The 15,331-nt window shown below is 32.8% G+C and overlaps 1 protein-coding gene across 6 annotated transcripts in view; it reads left to right on the top strand.

Annotated features, from left to right (window-relative positions):
- Positions 1-15,331, top strand: part of FCHO2 (FCH and mu domain containing endocytic adaptor 2) — a 133,931-nt gene that overhangs the window by 93,978 nt on the left and 24,622 nt on the right. For 4 of the 6 annotated variants that reach the window (XM_078365357.1, XM_054252197.2, XM_078365356.1 and 1 more), the window contains 8 exons: positions 1,061-1,121; positions 1,694-1,866; positions 3,507-3,518; positions 3,867-3,891; positions 5,427-5,469; positions 7,685-7,776; positions 9,391-9,420; positions 13,387-13,490. In XM_078365357.1, the coding sequence (XP_078221483.1) occupies positions 1,061-1,121; positions 1,694-1,866; positions 3,507-3,518; positions 3,867-3,891; positions 5,427-5,469; positions 7,685-7,776; positions 9,391-9,420; positions 13,387-13,490 (540 nt within the window). The remainder of the gene's footprint in view (positions 1-1,060; positions 1,122-1,693; positions 1,867-3,506; positions 3,519-3,866; positions 3,892-5,426; positions 5,470-7,684; positions 7,777-9,390; positions 9,421-13,386; positions 13,491-15,331) is intronic. The other 2 variants (XM_054252198.2, XM_054252196.2) reach the window with 1 other exon arrangement.

Raw genomic sequence — 15,331 nt, 5'->3', positions numbered from 1 at the left:
TTGAAGCATTCTAAACAAATGCAAATATATATTTTAATAATACTATCATGGTCTCTCATGTTGGGGCTGTCTCTCATCAGTCAGCTTCAACAACTTGCGCTAGCCAATCCTGCCCATCTGTTTCCTCTGCCCAAATTCTAGAATAATATAATTTCATCTGAATTTACATTACATATATCTTTAAAACATAATCACAGTATCATCACATCTAGAAATAATTTACAACTCCTTAGTATTTTCAAATTTATATTTATATTTGATGTCCATTTTATTATCCTTTGAATTTGTGGATATGTCTTAAGTCTTGATCTATAGGTTCCCCCTCCTTCCTTCTCTGTTTAGCTTTCCATGTTTTTATTGGCAAGACTGGGTGATTTGTTTTATAGTTTCCTTTAGTCTGAATTTTGCTGATTATGTTTCTCTACTGTATTATGTTTTACTTCTTTATATTATTTAAATTGGCATTTGGATCTAGAGGCTTGATCAGATTCAGGTTCAAGTATTTTTTGCTCTTGTTTTGTCAGGGCTGCCTCTCGAGGTACATGGTATCTGGTTGTCACTCTTTATGGGATGTTGGCAGATGTTAATGGTTTGTCTTAGGTAGTTCATCCAGACTTTAAACTGCTTAAGGAGGCGCTAGATTTTATATTTCCGTAGAGCTTATAACAATCAGAATATTTAGCTTGATAATAGCTTTCAAATCACATGATAGTATTTTTTAAACTCACTTATTCTTCCTCATTTATAACAAAAACTGTAGATTTTGACAGTCTGAATTTGTCTCCACCTTGGTGATTTCTTGCCCTGAAATTATGAGTTGTGTTTCTCCCGTTTCATTTTGCAGGTCTTTCCTCCTTCAGATGTCCAAAGCATGGAGTGTCATTTGAAGCTAATTAACTAAAAAAGATGTAATTTTTCTTCAATGTTAATAATTTTGTTAACCTGTTGATATTTGATAAGTGGTTTGGTTCCTTAGTAATACTTGAGGCTATTTTGATAATCTCTAATAATTTTGTACATTGGAGTTGTCATTATAGTATTTTTTTTCTTTTTCCTTTAGAACATTCCCGATGTAGATGAAGAAGGCTACAGTATTAAACCAGAAACAAATCAGAATGATATCCTTTCATCATCTGGGCATTCTTATGGATTATGTTGGCATATAAGTAGACAGTTATAAGAAAATCATGTATTAAAGCCTTTTCCAATTTTTTAAAATGTGATTTCTTATTTGTCATTTGACTTTTTTTTTTTTTTGAGACAGAGTCTCGTCTGTTGCGTGGGAGGGAACACAGGGCACAATCTCAGGTCACTGCAGCCTCTGCCTCCCGGCTTTCAGTGATTCTTCTGCCTCAACCTCCCAAGTAGCTGGGATTACAGGCGTGCATAGCACGCCTGGCTAAATTTTGTATTTTTAGTAGAGACGAGGGGTTTCATTATGTTGGCCAGGCTGATCTTGAACTCCAGACCTCAAGTGAACCACCCGCCTTGGCTTCTTAAAGTGCTGGGATTACAGGTGTGAGCCACCACACCCTGCCTTGACATGTTTTTATTAATAAAAGTTAATAGTCTTATTTCTGTTAAAGTCTGTTTTACTCTTAAAGGTTTCATTCCTTTTTTAAAATAAATGTGTGAAAAACTGGTTATATGTTTTAGGTAATTTTAAAACAATTCTTTAACTGAAACCCACATACCAAAGAGAACCATTTCTATTCATCTAGTGATTCTGACTCTGAAGATGAAGAACCAAAGAAGTATCGGATAGAAATTAAGCCTATCCATCCAAATAACTCACATCATGCAATGGCTTCTTTGGATGAATTAAAAGTATCTATAGGGAATATAACACTCTCCCCAGCAATATCTGTAAGTATGAACATGTTTGTCTTTATTTTTCTTACCTACCTGTGTCTGGTCAAACATTACCTAGCAATTGTTAAGCATATTGGCTGAGGAAATACTTAGTTTATAGTTTTTATACAGGCAAATAAATTGAGTTTGGCTTAATTTTGCTTTCATTTGAAAGTATTTTATAAGTAAATGAAAATGTCAAAAAGTCACTATTTCTACCATTTGTTGCATTTCATAAATAGTGCTGTGTGTCTCAGGTAGAATTCTTTGAATTGGCAGTATCAATTTTTGCCTCATCTAATTTTGAAGTTTTTCTTCTATGTTTTGTGAGCTTTATATAAGAGGGAATTCCATAAAAATGAATTTAAAGATTAAATTATGTATTTGCTTTTTTTTTTTCAGTCTGCCACTGTAACATTTATTTTAGTGGTAACAGTTAATTCCTCAGTTCTAAAATACTGTATTTAATAGGATTTGAAGGGAAAATAAAACATTACCACAATAAATTTTTTTCTCATTGATGTCAATTTTAAATTTGAAAATGTTACACTATGTGAAAAAAGCATGTCCTAGGATAACAGTTAATTATGTCTGTATGTGATCATCATGACTGACATTAAATCTATTCTTGATATTGAAGAATAAAGGTTCTCACCATTTTATATTGTTATCTAATTATATATTTTAAGTAGTTACATGTATTTGTTTGGGGAAAAAAAAGTGGTTTTCTCCTAGTCATGTACTTCAGAATTTAGTTTTAGAACTGTTTTCTTTCTACCAAAAATATTTCTGAAATGAGGTTTTATTGTACCATTACTATTTAACATTAAGATTAATGTTTAAGTACAAAGTTGCTTAAAAGATAGTGAATATAGGGCCGGGTGCGGTGGCTCACACCTGTAATCCCAGTGCTTTGGGAGGCCAAGGCGGGCTGATCACAAGGTGAGGAGATTGAGACCATCCTGGCTAACACGGTGAAACCCCGTCTCTACTAAAAAAAGTACAAAAAATTAGCTGGGTGTGGTGTTACGTGCCTGTAGTCCCAGCTACTCGGGAGGCTGAGGCAGAAGAATCGCTTGAACCTGGGAGATGGAGGTTACAGTGAGCCGAGATTGCGTTGCCACTGCACTCCAGCCTGGGTGACTAAGCAAGACTCTGTCTCAAAAGAAAAAAAAAAAGACAAAAGAAAAAAGATGGTGAGTATATATGAAGTATGAGCTTGTAAACCATTAAAAATGTATATTGTGTAAGAGCATAACTAATTTAAAATATGTATGTAAATATCTAAAACAAAGCCTAGAAGTATATATACCAAAATGTAAAGCATGTACCATGTATCTCTGGGTAGTGAGATCGTGGGTAGTTTTAAATGTTCTCTTTTGTACTCTTCTCTCTTCTGTTTGTTTTTAAAACAATGAACATGTACTCAGAAAATAATCAGAACAATTTTAATAGTTAATATTGGGTTAGAAAAGATTATATCTGAATATATTTTGCTGCCTAGTTTGCTTAACTTTTTCCCATCTGACAATGTATGTGTTTTAAGGTATATATAGTTTAGATATGATTGAATAGGGAATGATAAATTTTTAGCGCAGAAAGATAGAGTATTCAGAATTCTAAACTAACTTTCTTTTTCTTCCATGTACTACTAGCGGCACAGTCCAGTAAGTACAAGATTTTATGTTTTTACCCATTGACTTTTTAAATCATTGTAATTTTTCAGGATTGAATTTCAAAATATTTGTATTAAATTTTTAGGTTAGCAAGTTTTAGTGTTTTGCTGTAGATACTGCTTTAGTATTTTAAAAACAGTAGGTGTTAAAACTACATTTTTTTTTACTGTAAAACAAAAACTGAAAGTTTTTTTTATATTAGGTAACTACACTTTACAATTGGGCAGATGTACTAAAAACAACTTAAAATTATGTTTCCAGTATTAATGTTTTACAAATATTTCATTATCAAACTAAATTAATTTGTTTTATGGTACCTATTTTGCATTTCTTTTTTAGGTACAGATGAATCAGAATTTGTCTAGTAAGTCTGACATTTGAATTGCTTATTTTATGTCTATTAAAATTTATAAGACAATTTGTTAATCTTTTAGCCTTATGTAGCTATAGCAATAAATGGTCTTTTCTCATCATGAGCCCTACCTAATGGCTAGAAGGATAATTATTTTAAAAAGAAAACACTTGTCTTTATTATTTACTGTAGAACTAAGAGACATGCTTCAAACTTTAATATACAGCTACAATATTTTTCAGGAATCACCGAAGCCAAAAAATAACTTCTGATTAAGAATATTAAACTGTTTAATTGGCATACAGTCTTATAAACCAGAAGACATTCGTAAGATATGAGTAATATTTAGCTTTACGTATTTTTAAGTTAGGTCACAATTATAAATTCTATTATAATTTAATTACACTAAAAACTTAATTATACTGAAAACTCTTCTAGGGTGCTAATACCTTTTGCAGAATCATGCATTAAAAATAACAACGGTTGTGGGAAAAATAGTTGAAGCAGCCCATTCAAAAGCTATGTAATTTTGTTAACAGAAGATTTAACAAAAACTTTAACATCAATCGTAAGTTGATGTTTAAAAGACCTAGTAAATTAATGATAAATATCAAAATAAATAAAAGTAAGTATTTTATCTTGAAATAAAGAAATGTTAGGGTAGCTTAATAGGGGGTATGAGGAAAATGAGGATAAATGGAGGGTGCTGAGTGGTTGAGATGAGAGCAAAATGCAGAAATACTGAAGAATAGCACAGTAAATACTGAGGCAGAACAACCAACCAAACCGAGCCAAGTGAAGAATGTAGAGTGAATGGGTATCGGGAACTGTGATACTCCTCCATAGTTTGTGGAAATTACTCATATTGATGTACTTGGCATTCATCAGGTATTGCCTAAGAAAACGTGAAGGTGCAGCAAAAATTGCTTATGTACCAGTGTGAGTTTTGCATTAATGATGCTATTCCTCTGTTTACCACTTGCTTGTGAAATGAAGCATGTTACAAATGCAAAAGGTAGCAAAACAGGCGATCTTATAAAGAGATTTGCTTCAGGTTGCTATAAGGTTCTTAATTTTTCAAAATATGACATCCTCAAGAGTTAATAATTTTTGCCAATATAACAATCACTAATAATATTCTTTGAACTTGGGAAATGCATTCATGATTTATCAATTAAAATTCTTAAGCAGAATTTATGTATTTAAACATTTTTTTCTAGCTTGTAAAGTTGTAGCCCACATATTTTCTCTTTCTTAAACAGCAATTTTAATCAGTATCATAGTTTAATTGACAAGTAATTTCTTACCAAAGATATTAGAAGAAATAAAGATTTAGCAGAATTTCAGTTATTTTAGTGTACACAATAGAAAACTTGTTGAAATCTTATTTACCTTTTCTCCATTATTGTTTATGTTTACATTATCAATTCAAAAATTGTTAATGATTATAGTGTTGAGATATGCATTTAGAGTTTCTCTTTTTTATTAAAATATTTCTCAGATTATGAAATATACTTTAATTTTTCATATTTTAATTTTTTAATTAGATGAGGAGTTAACAAAATCAAAGCCATCTGCTCCACCCAATGAGTAAGTTTCTATATTTAATTTTTTTAAAAAACAGACTTTATTTTTTAAAGCAGTGTTTGATTCATGGCAAAACTGAATTTCAGAAAGCACAGAGATTTCACTTCCTGCCCCTTCTCTCTCACAGTCAGATTCTCTCACCGGAGTGATACATTTATTATAATCTGTGAACCTACATTGACATGTCATAATCACCTAAAGTCCACAGTTTACATTAGGTTCATTCTTGGTGTTGGACAAATGTGTAAGGACATGTATTTATCATTATAGTATCATACAGAGTATTTTTGCTATTCTGAAAATCTTCTGTGCTACACCTACCTATTCATCCCTTCTTCCACACCACATTTACATTTTAAGTATCCTTTTGTCTTTTTTTCTAGAGTTTTATTAACTCTATAGTTTCAACTACAGTATAATTTTATTAATCATCCTGTTTTCTAAGCTGTCAAATGCCATGTTGGAGTTTTTAGAAGTTTAAAATTATTTCTTACTCATTAAGAAATTGTCCTTTTACAATTAAAAGAAAATCCATTTAACCACAGTTGGCCTTGGTAGCCTCACTACTTCTAAATAAATGATAAAACCCTAAGTTCATACATATCTGTATTTCAGCTGGTTATTCTCATGGGAATTTTCTCATTTCTTCCTTCAATTTTGATTGTGACTTTGTAAAATAGTGTACTTCATAAGCTTCAAAACAGATAATTGTCTCAAGTTGAAAAGGGAGAGAAGCTAGAAGGCATGTTGCCAGCTCTTCTTTTAAAAAAAAAAAAATTAAGCCAATATTGCATAGGTCTCTTTTTACTTCTGTGTCTGTCTGTAAGAATACTCTGAATTTATTTTTTGCTTGTCTGTTTTGAGACAGGGTCTTACACTGTTTCTCAGGCTGGAGGGCAGTGGCATGATTATGGCTCACTGCAGCCTCAACCTCCCAGGCTCAAACGAATCCTCCCAGCCCTGCCTCCCAGCCAATTAAAAAAAAATTTTTTTTGTGTGTGTGTGTGAAGACTGTCTCACTATGTTTTCCAGGCTGGTCTCGAACTCCTGGACTGAGCCTCCCAAAGTGCTGTGATTACAAGCATGAGCCATCAAGCCTGTCCAGAGTTAATGTAAAACACAAGTAAAAATAGGCTTAATTAAATAGGTAGTTTACAATTATTTGATACTTTTGAGGTACTAATTGAGCACAGTGGTGATATTTATTGGATGTATAATTTTTAAAGATAAGTTGTTGAGTGTTTAAACCTGTTTTTAGGAACCATTTATGCAGTCGCAATGTTAGGTTTTATCATATGAAGTGTAATGTGCTTTCATGTAGGTGTATGTTCAGATGTACTCTTAGATAATTGCTGCACTTTCATTATAGAGCCTGTTTTCTGTGTGTGTGTGTGTGTGTGTGTGTGTGTGTGTGTAAGATTTCCTAAAATGTTTAAAAATAATGGTAGTTTGATACTATTAAAATATTTAAGCCACCTTTCTGTACTTAAGGACTTAAAAAAATCACTTTACTCTTTTTTTCATTTTTAAAAATAAGCATGGCCTTATAAAATTTTAACCCAATTTTATACAACTTAAATTTTCTGTTTAGGATTGTGTGCTATGTGCACTTGAGCCCTCAAGGTTGTTGAGTCTAACAAGGGATAATGAATGGGAATTAATTTTCCCCATTCTCCTCTGCTAACTTCACATTATCTTAGGTTATGCGTCTAACAAATATTGGCTGTTAAATCTGTTAATTAATTTCTACACATATACTACTGCTAGAATATCCAACTTTTAAATTTTAAAATAATTATTTTTTTAGGGACAGAGTCTTGCTCTGTTACCCAGGCTGGAGTACAGTGGTGTAGTTATAGCTCACTGCAGCCCAGAACTCCTGGGCTCAAGTGCTCTTCATGCCTTAGCCTCCTGGATAGCTAGGACTACAGGCATGCCTCACCATGCCCAGCTAATTAAAAAAAAATTTTTTTTGTAGATATAGGGTCTTGCGGTGTTGCCCAGGCTTGATCTTGAACTCCTGGCTTCAAGTGATCCTCCCACCTGAGCCTCCAAAAGTGTTGGGATTATAGGCGTGAGCCATGGCGCCTGGCCCCAACTTTTTAGTTATGTCTATTGAGCTATTAGAATTCTTTCTATGAAATAAAAATAAGGGACTACAAATTTTATACTAATAAAATATTCTTTTGTTAAAATTCTTGCTTTAAAAATATGGTAGAAAAGGAACCAGTGATTTACTTGCTTGGGACCCCCTGTTTGGACCCTCTCTTGATTCATCATCTTCATCTTCACTAACTTCATCATCATCAGGTAAATATATATATATATTTTGTTGTTGTTGTTTTTGTTTTGTTTTGTAAATAAGGAATACTTCAGTTGCCTTTTCTCTTTTATTCTCTATTTGTGCATTGTACTTAATGATCAAAATTTCTAAAAATTTGTCCTCTATATTGCCAAATAAAATGATTTTATTCTAGTTTTGTTCTGTTACTCTATGACTTAATAAAAATTTGTAAAATACTAAGTGTTTTTAAAAATTGGTATGTTTATTTCTAAGCATTTCATATTATTATCTAAATAATTATTATTGTTTATAGATAATTTAAATACAAAATACGTATCAGTGTAACCAATTCTTTCTTGATGGAAGTTAAGTTGCATCTCATTTTCCAGTATCATGAACATCCATAGAAATAACAAATTTTGTGCATATGTCTCATAATATGCCTGTAATAATTTATCAATTTAAAATTTATGGGTCACAAGATAATATCCATCATACTTACTGTCAAACTGCTTTCTAGAAAGGCTTTAACACTTCCTAAGCAATTTATGAAAGAAGTTGATGAATGCTTTTTAGTTGTTGTTTTGGCAAGAATATGTTAAGTTTCTCTTTTCATTAGTCAAAAAGCAGGCATCAAAAATGTATGCTTAATGAAACCACTGCTTGTTTAAAACAAGAAAATAAAATCAATTTTAGTTTCTTCTACCTTATTCTCTGGGACTTCAGAATTGCCATCCAGTATTTGGAGTTAAGGAAGCACTGGAATCATGGTGGGAGAACTTAAATCTGTCTGGTTCATGCTAGGTAACATTGTTAGGAGTGCCACACATTCCATTTAATTTCACCACAATAACAGCAGCACGAAGTTGTTTTTACTGTCCCTGTTTTATAGATGAAGAAAGTAAAGCTCAGAGGTAATACATAACTTCTCCACAATCATATAGCTAGTAAATGATGGAGACAAGTTTCAAACCTGGCTCTTATTTATTCTAAAGTCATTGTTCTATCTCTCACTTTGGCAGATTAACAACAACAAAAAAGCCATGTTGAAATATCTTATTACTAAAAATTAAATACTGGTTTTTAAAATTAGAATGTTTAGAGACAAAATATTTTTTAGAAGAAACTGTAAGTGGATTATAAGAAACCTTAACCCTAAACACTGAGCTATTTGACCCTTTGAAGGGAAGTTAATCTGTATTTAATACTTGTAAAACAGCAAGAAACAGTCAATACATAGTTGAACATAATAATCTGAAGTGGCATTATAGCCTTTTTCATTGATCATTTGTTACTATTTAGTTTTATATAATTAACCTTATGTGTGTATTATATAGGGAAAGTAATTGTACAGGAAAAACTGATGTGGTTGCCAAATCTCTCTTTTGTTTAGTAAAAATGTTAGAATGGGATTTTGTATTTAGAATAAGGAGTTCTCAGCAGTATTTAAAAATTTTGTTAATATGCCATTATGAATTATTGAAGTCTTTAATAAAATTTTTCAAATTGATTATCACAGATGTTTTAGTTATATAGAAATTTCTTCATAATTCAGCTTATTGTTTCTTGACATTTTCTCTAGTACAGTCCCTTTCTTTTTATAAAAGTACTCTTTCTTCCTTTTTGCTACCTATCTAAAGAATGTTTGGCTCATATCACCATCACTTCAGGTAAAAAATGGTTCCTTTTCATTTAGTGATCACTGATGTTTAGCTGTTAGGAAATGATACAACATTTATTAACTTTTTGCTGGTTTTAAAATTCAGTTCAGTATGCATTTTTAAACCTGCCTATGTAGTATGAAAAGTAATGTTATAAATTTTGCCTTTAAAAAAAAAAGTTAGTGATGCTCAAAAGAGATAGTTATTCTGCTATATAGTAATTACTATTAAGTCTTCACTTGAACAGAATATAATTATTGATCAAACTAATCAATTCATAATTGAGATTATCCTGTTTTACAGACAGGCCCTAAGTGAAATTTTGAAATAGGCATTTTATCTTAAATTTTTATTTCATTCATTTTTATTGTTTGCTTGGTACTCACTAGTTACAATAAATCTTAAATTTGGTCCCACCATTCTTTGCAATCCACTTCTCGCCCATCTTAACATCCTAGAGGATGTTAAGGTACTCATTTTAACATTTTAGCAAGATCCAGGTTGTGAGCTCATTCCCTACTCTCCTGTGTGTCTTTCACAATCTTAATTCATCACTAGCCTCATCTTAAAGCAGGCTAAAAAATAATTTCAACCAATCAGTTAATAACTCATAGTTATGCATCCCAGTGTTGTTATGTTTTAAAATGTTGATTATGGCTTGGCTTTGTAGATTCAGTTGCATCTTATACCATGTAGACTATAAATAAGTATTCATGTTTATGTCAGATACGAATATATAGAAACATTGATATATGTATTTTTAAAAATTTAACATAAATATCTTATAGCTACCTCCTCTTTGGTAAGTACCAGTGTAGACTATTTTCTCTATCCATGGATTAATTGAACTCTTGTGCTCTGCAACAAAAAACAAACAAAAAAACAACTTTAAAATTAGTTTTTGAAAAATAATTGGGCTGGTTTTTTTTTCTTTTTGTTTTTAAAATGGAGTCTTGCTTTGTCACCTGGGTTGGAGTGCAATGGCACAATCTCTGCTCACTGCAACCTCCGCCTCCCAGTTTCAAGCAATTCTCCTGCCTCAGCCTCCCGAGTAGCTGGAATTACAGATATGTGCCACATTGCCTGGCTAATTTTTGTGTTTTTAGTAGAGACAGGGTTTCATCATGTTGGCCAGGCTGGTCTTGAACTCCTGACCTCATGATCTGCCTGCCTCGGCTTCCCAAAGTGCTGGGATTACAGGCATGAGCCACCGCACCCAGCCTAGGCTGTTTTTAAATATTAACTGAAACACTGATTTAGTCCAGTGTACTTCCTGGGGCAGTTTTATCACTGGACAGACTTTGTTGAGTACCACACATACACAGCACTGTAGCTTTGCCACCTTGTCAAATCTTTTTAGATTTTGTATTGACTATAAATAGTTACCTTTGCTCCTCTAGGAAAACAGGAATAACTCTGACTTTATATAATTTTGGACCATCAACATTTTAAGTTTCCTAATGTACATGCTTGTTTTCCTTCTTTAATATAAAGTTTGAATTTAATGCTCTTCTTCCATGTATTATTATTTAAATTTTCTAGTTTCAGATAATTAAAACAAGAGAACTATTTGGCTATATGGATTATATTTTAGTTCTAGAATTTTCCTGTTGCTTCTAGTTTTTTGTTGTTTTCTTCTTATTCATCTGACCTTGAGCAGACTAGGAACTTCACTTCCTTTCTCACTGATTTACTTGAGTGTATGATAATTGAAAATTTGCTTGAAACCTAGTCAGATTCTGAGCCTAGAAAGTCCATCACCAGTTTTTTCCCCCTAAATCTCTATTTTATTCTGCTCTAACAGTATCACCAGAGAGCACAGATCTAAGTTTCCTTTTGCTTCATGGCCGCAAAGTCAGTGGATTTTCTTTACTGATGAACTTGTTAGAATTAATAACTCTAGTCATGCTCAGAAGGCATTCCAGAGATTTCACTGTAAGCTGATACCACTTACAGGCTCCCTAATGCTTTGGTTAGGATGTCTTCCATCAGCTGCATGTCTGAGGATCACAATCACCTTTGCTATAATATTATATGATTTGAAAATTTACCTACAGAAGCAGCTAACAATGCTGCTGCTATTTCTTCTACATAATCATTTTTGCTTCTAGATTCTAGATTAGTTTCCACTTTTGTTCACATACAGAATGGTATGACATGCATGCTTTGTATATTTGAGTTAGTTAATGTCTGAGGGCAGATGTAGAATAGCCCTTATCACCTATGTTTTTTAATACATAATAGGCCAATTCATATTTCTTGAAGCACTCTTTCTAATAGAAATTTGTAGCAGTGAACTCCACCCCACCACCAGTAAAAAATAAAACACAGGACAGTTGAGAACGTAAACAATTGCAGTTATCTCCTTTAGAGGCTTCTAGAAGCAGTGCCTAATTGACATATGCAGATATAATATAGATTCATTTGTAAACAGTGGTGTTCATAAGTATTGTTATTAGTTTTCCTCAAAAAGCAAATTCTAAGTTGAACTTAATACTTCTACCAGGCTTGGTTCGAGTCATTGTAAATTCCATTTGGACAGACCACTCGATCAATAATAAATGCCTCTGCTGTGTAAACTCTCTCACAAGTTTGAAATAACATAGGCTAGTGCTAGTTTCATTGATAATGAACATATCATCAAAGTAGATATGTCATACACAGTCAAGTGTTATAGGCCTCAGATTTTGGTGCACATTTCTTCCAGTGTACAGCTTCAAGTGTGAGTGCAGCATGAAAAACTGACACTGACTGGAAAGACAGTGGCCTCAGAATCTAAGCTTGATTTATCAGCTTTTTTGTTTTCCTTCAGCAACCTCAATAGCACTTGCATCTTTTATCTCTTATTGTGGTATTCTAAGTGATTCTGTACCTCCCATGCATGTACTTTCAGTCCTGTGTGACTACCTTTTTCTTGAGGTCTCTTTCTACCACCTCTGTGCACCTTCCTTTCATGCACCGATTGATTCCTCCATTGATGATTAAAGGCCTTCAGCTTTACAATTTATTTTCACATGTGTACACTTAGGCCCATTTACATATTTTTAATTTTATACATCTCTAAACTTTGAAAACATGCTGAATATATTTCTTCTCACTTATTATATTTTTCAGTCTATGAATTATATCTCACATTTTAGTGTGAACCAAAGGGCTTTGAAAATAATTTATTAATGATGATTAAACATGATTTTAAAGGGGGTTTAAACCTATGTACTTCCCTTTTTTTACTCTTGTTTTGATTATGCTTATACATTTGTGACTTTTGATGATATATACTTGACTTTTATCCAGTAAATTTACATTGTGATGAGACTAAGAATACTGTTATTTCTGATTTGTAAAATTAGCAGATAGCATTGAAAGACTCAACACTAAATGTGTATAGGACTTAGGAAAAGTTAAGATATTATTTTGAACACTTACCAAAAATTGTAGTGATTCGGGGAATTTTTTTTTTTTTAGTAAACTAATAGAATATCTAATTATCCCAAATAATGTTACTCCCAAAAATGTTACAGTGTGGTTCAACTTAAAAGTCAAATAACAAGTTTAATTAAGGTAAGTAATTTATTTATAGTTTATAATATTATTCTGGAGGTACAGCTTCAAAAGCTTGGTCTTTAATTACTATCTATAAAATAAACAAAAGACCTTTGACCTTAAATTGGTTTGTTCTCATCAGCTCGTATATCAGGTTTAATTTTTATATGTATAAATAATTGAAACAGGAACAAAATTTGTATCAGTTTTATTGAAAGATTAACTTTTTTCAGGAATATTACTGGTCACTTCAAAAAAGCATATTTGATAGATTCCCAATATTTCAATAAACATCAATAATTACATCTAAAAAAAGAGCCTGCTGAAAAATGAGCTTTGATTACCAACAGTTTCTTTATAATAGAATGTTTTTATGTAAGGATTGCTACATACTAATGATTTTCTTCACATTCTCTTTTTCCCCTCAACCAGCCAGGCCCACAACTCCTCTTTCTGTAGGCACCATTGTCCCACCTCCGAGGCCTACTTCCAGACCAAAGCTTACTACAGGCAAACTCAGTGGGATTAATGAAATAGTATGTACTCAGGTTTTTTTTTTTTAATTACGTAACTGTTTTAATTTAAAGTGCAAATTATCTTTTTCTATATGCCCTGTACAGTTAATTGCTTGAGGTTTTCTATCCATGTCCTCATACTATAGAAAAATTTTCCCAGCTAATGCTTTCTTTACTCTTCCTTATTACCTCAGTGATCATACCTATGAAACAGGACATTGTCCAGAAGGAAAGAGATTTCCTGAGAAAGTTAGCACATTATAAAAATACCATTCAGTATCCATTTTCTCACAATAAAGAAGCAGTTTTCATATAATTCTACTTAAAGTCAAATGTTAAGGAAATAAGTGGTGGCATGTTCTTAGACCTTAAAAGTATACTCTAAGGAGGATCGTGGAAGGCAACTAGCTCAGCATTTAAAATTGTATACGTAAGGAAACTGGAGTCCACTTCGTCCAGTTGACTTATAAAAAGTACATGCATGGATGGGAAAGCATTGGTTTTAAAAAGTCATCAGATAGAGAAAATCTATAGGCTCTATTCAGTGAGGTTCTCCCAAATCAGTCCACTTGCCTTTGATTTGGTTTACTTTGCTTCATATTCTACACTGATTGCCCGTTTAATTACCAGAATTAATTTTCTAAGTCCAGTTTAAAATTTTTCCCTTGATACATTTCCAGTGGTTTCTGTCTGTATGATTGAATGTTTTAGCTGAATGTACAAGAGTCTTTATAAAGCTTCCTTAACAACCTGCATTACCAGACTAATCTGTCCATCTTTCTCCCCTTTTCGACCTAGATTCCAGCCCCTTGAAACTTTTCAGTGTTCCTTAAACACATTATGCTCTTTCATATGTCCATGGCTTCTTCCTATGCTCTCTGTACCTGAAATGCCCCTCAGTTTTCTATGTAACAAATTGACCTCTTTCTTTAAGACCTAGCTAAATATCGCCACCTAGGCAAAGCCCTCTTTGATCATTCCTTCACTTCTCTTCCTTATACCCAGATACTCTGCTTATGTTTATATCACATGTTTAGTTCACATGCTTATGTTTAGTTCACATATCACCTTGTATGTACTTTCTGTGGATGTGTTACCCTTACTGGACTATGCCTTAGTCAGCCTCATATAATCAGTACTTTGCATGATGCCTGTTGGATGGTACACAGTTATAAGTTCAGTGAATATATTGGAAAGCTTGAGCACCATGTACTGAAATGATGACATCTTTCTTTTCTGAGTGAACAGACTTAGTCGAAGTGAAATGAAAGACTAAGTACAAGGTCCCAAGGAGAAGCTTATTATTTAAGTAATAGAGAAATTACTTCATTTTGGTCAGGCATTGTGGCTCACACCTATAATCCCAGCATTTTAGGAGGCCAGGGTGGGCAGATCACTTGAGGTTTGGAGTTCAAGACCAGCCTGACCAACATGGAGAAACCCTGTCTCTACTAAAAATACAAAATTAGTCGGATGTGGTGGCACATGCCTGTAATCCCAGCTACCCAGGAGGCAGAGGTTGTGGTGAGCCAAGATCACGCCATTGCAATCCAGCCTGGGCAACAAGAGCAAAACTCTGTCTCAAAAAAAAAAAAAGAAACTACTACTTTTTAAAATACTTTTTTCTCTTTTTAAAATCAAGTTATGACTAGAACTCTAAGTACCTTTTAATAAGTTGACTTTTTTGTGGTTGTAAAAACAGTATATGATCATGTTGTAAAATCTGGAAAACACAGAAAGCACAGAAAGGAGATTTAAAATTTCCTCTGTATTTTACCACCCAAAGATAACCACTGTTAACAGTTTTTGGAATGCATAAGTGTTTATCCAGAGGCAATAAATATAGTTAAAAGTTAGGCCTG

The sequence above is a fragment of the Callithrix jacchus genome, chromosome 2, assembly GCF_049354715.1.
Source record: "Callithrix jacchus isolate 240 chromosome 2, calJac240_pri, whole genome shotgun sequence".
In the NCBI taxonomy this organism is placed as follows: domain Eukaryota; kingdom Metazoa; phylum Chordata; class Mammalia; order Primates; family Cebidae; genus Callithrix; species Callithrix jacchus.
The sequence above is the reverse complement of the archived record's forward strand: the minus strand, read 5'-3'. Positions and strand labels throughout refer to the sequence as shown.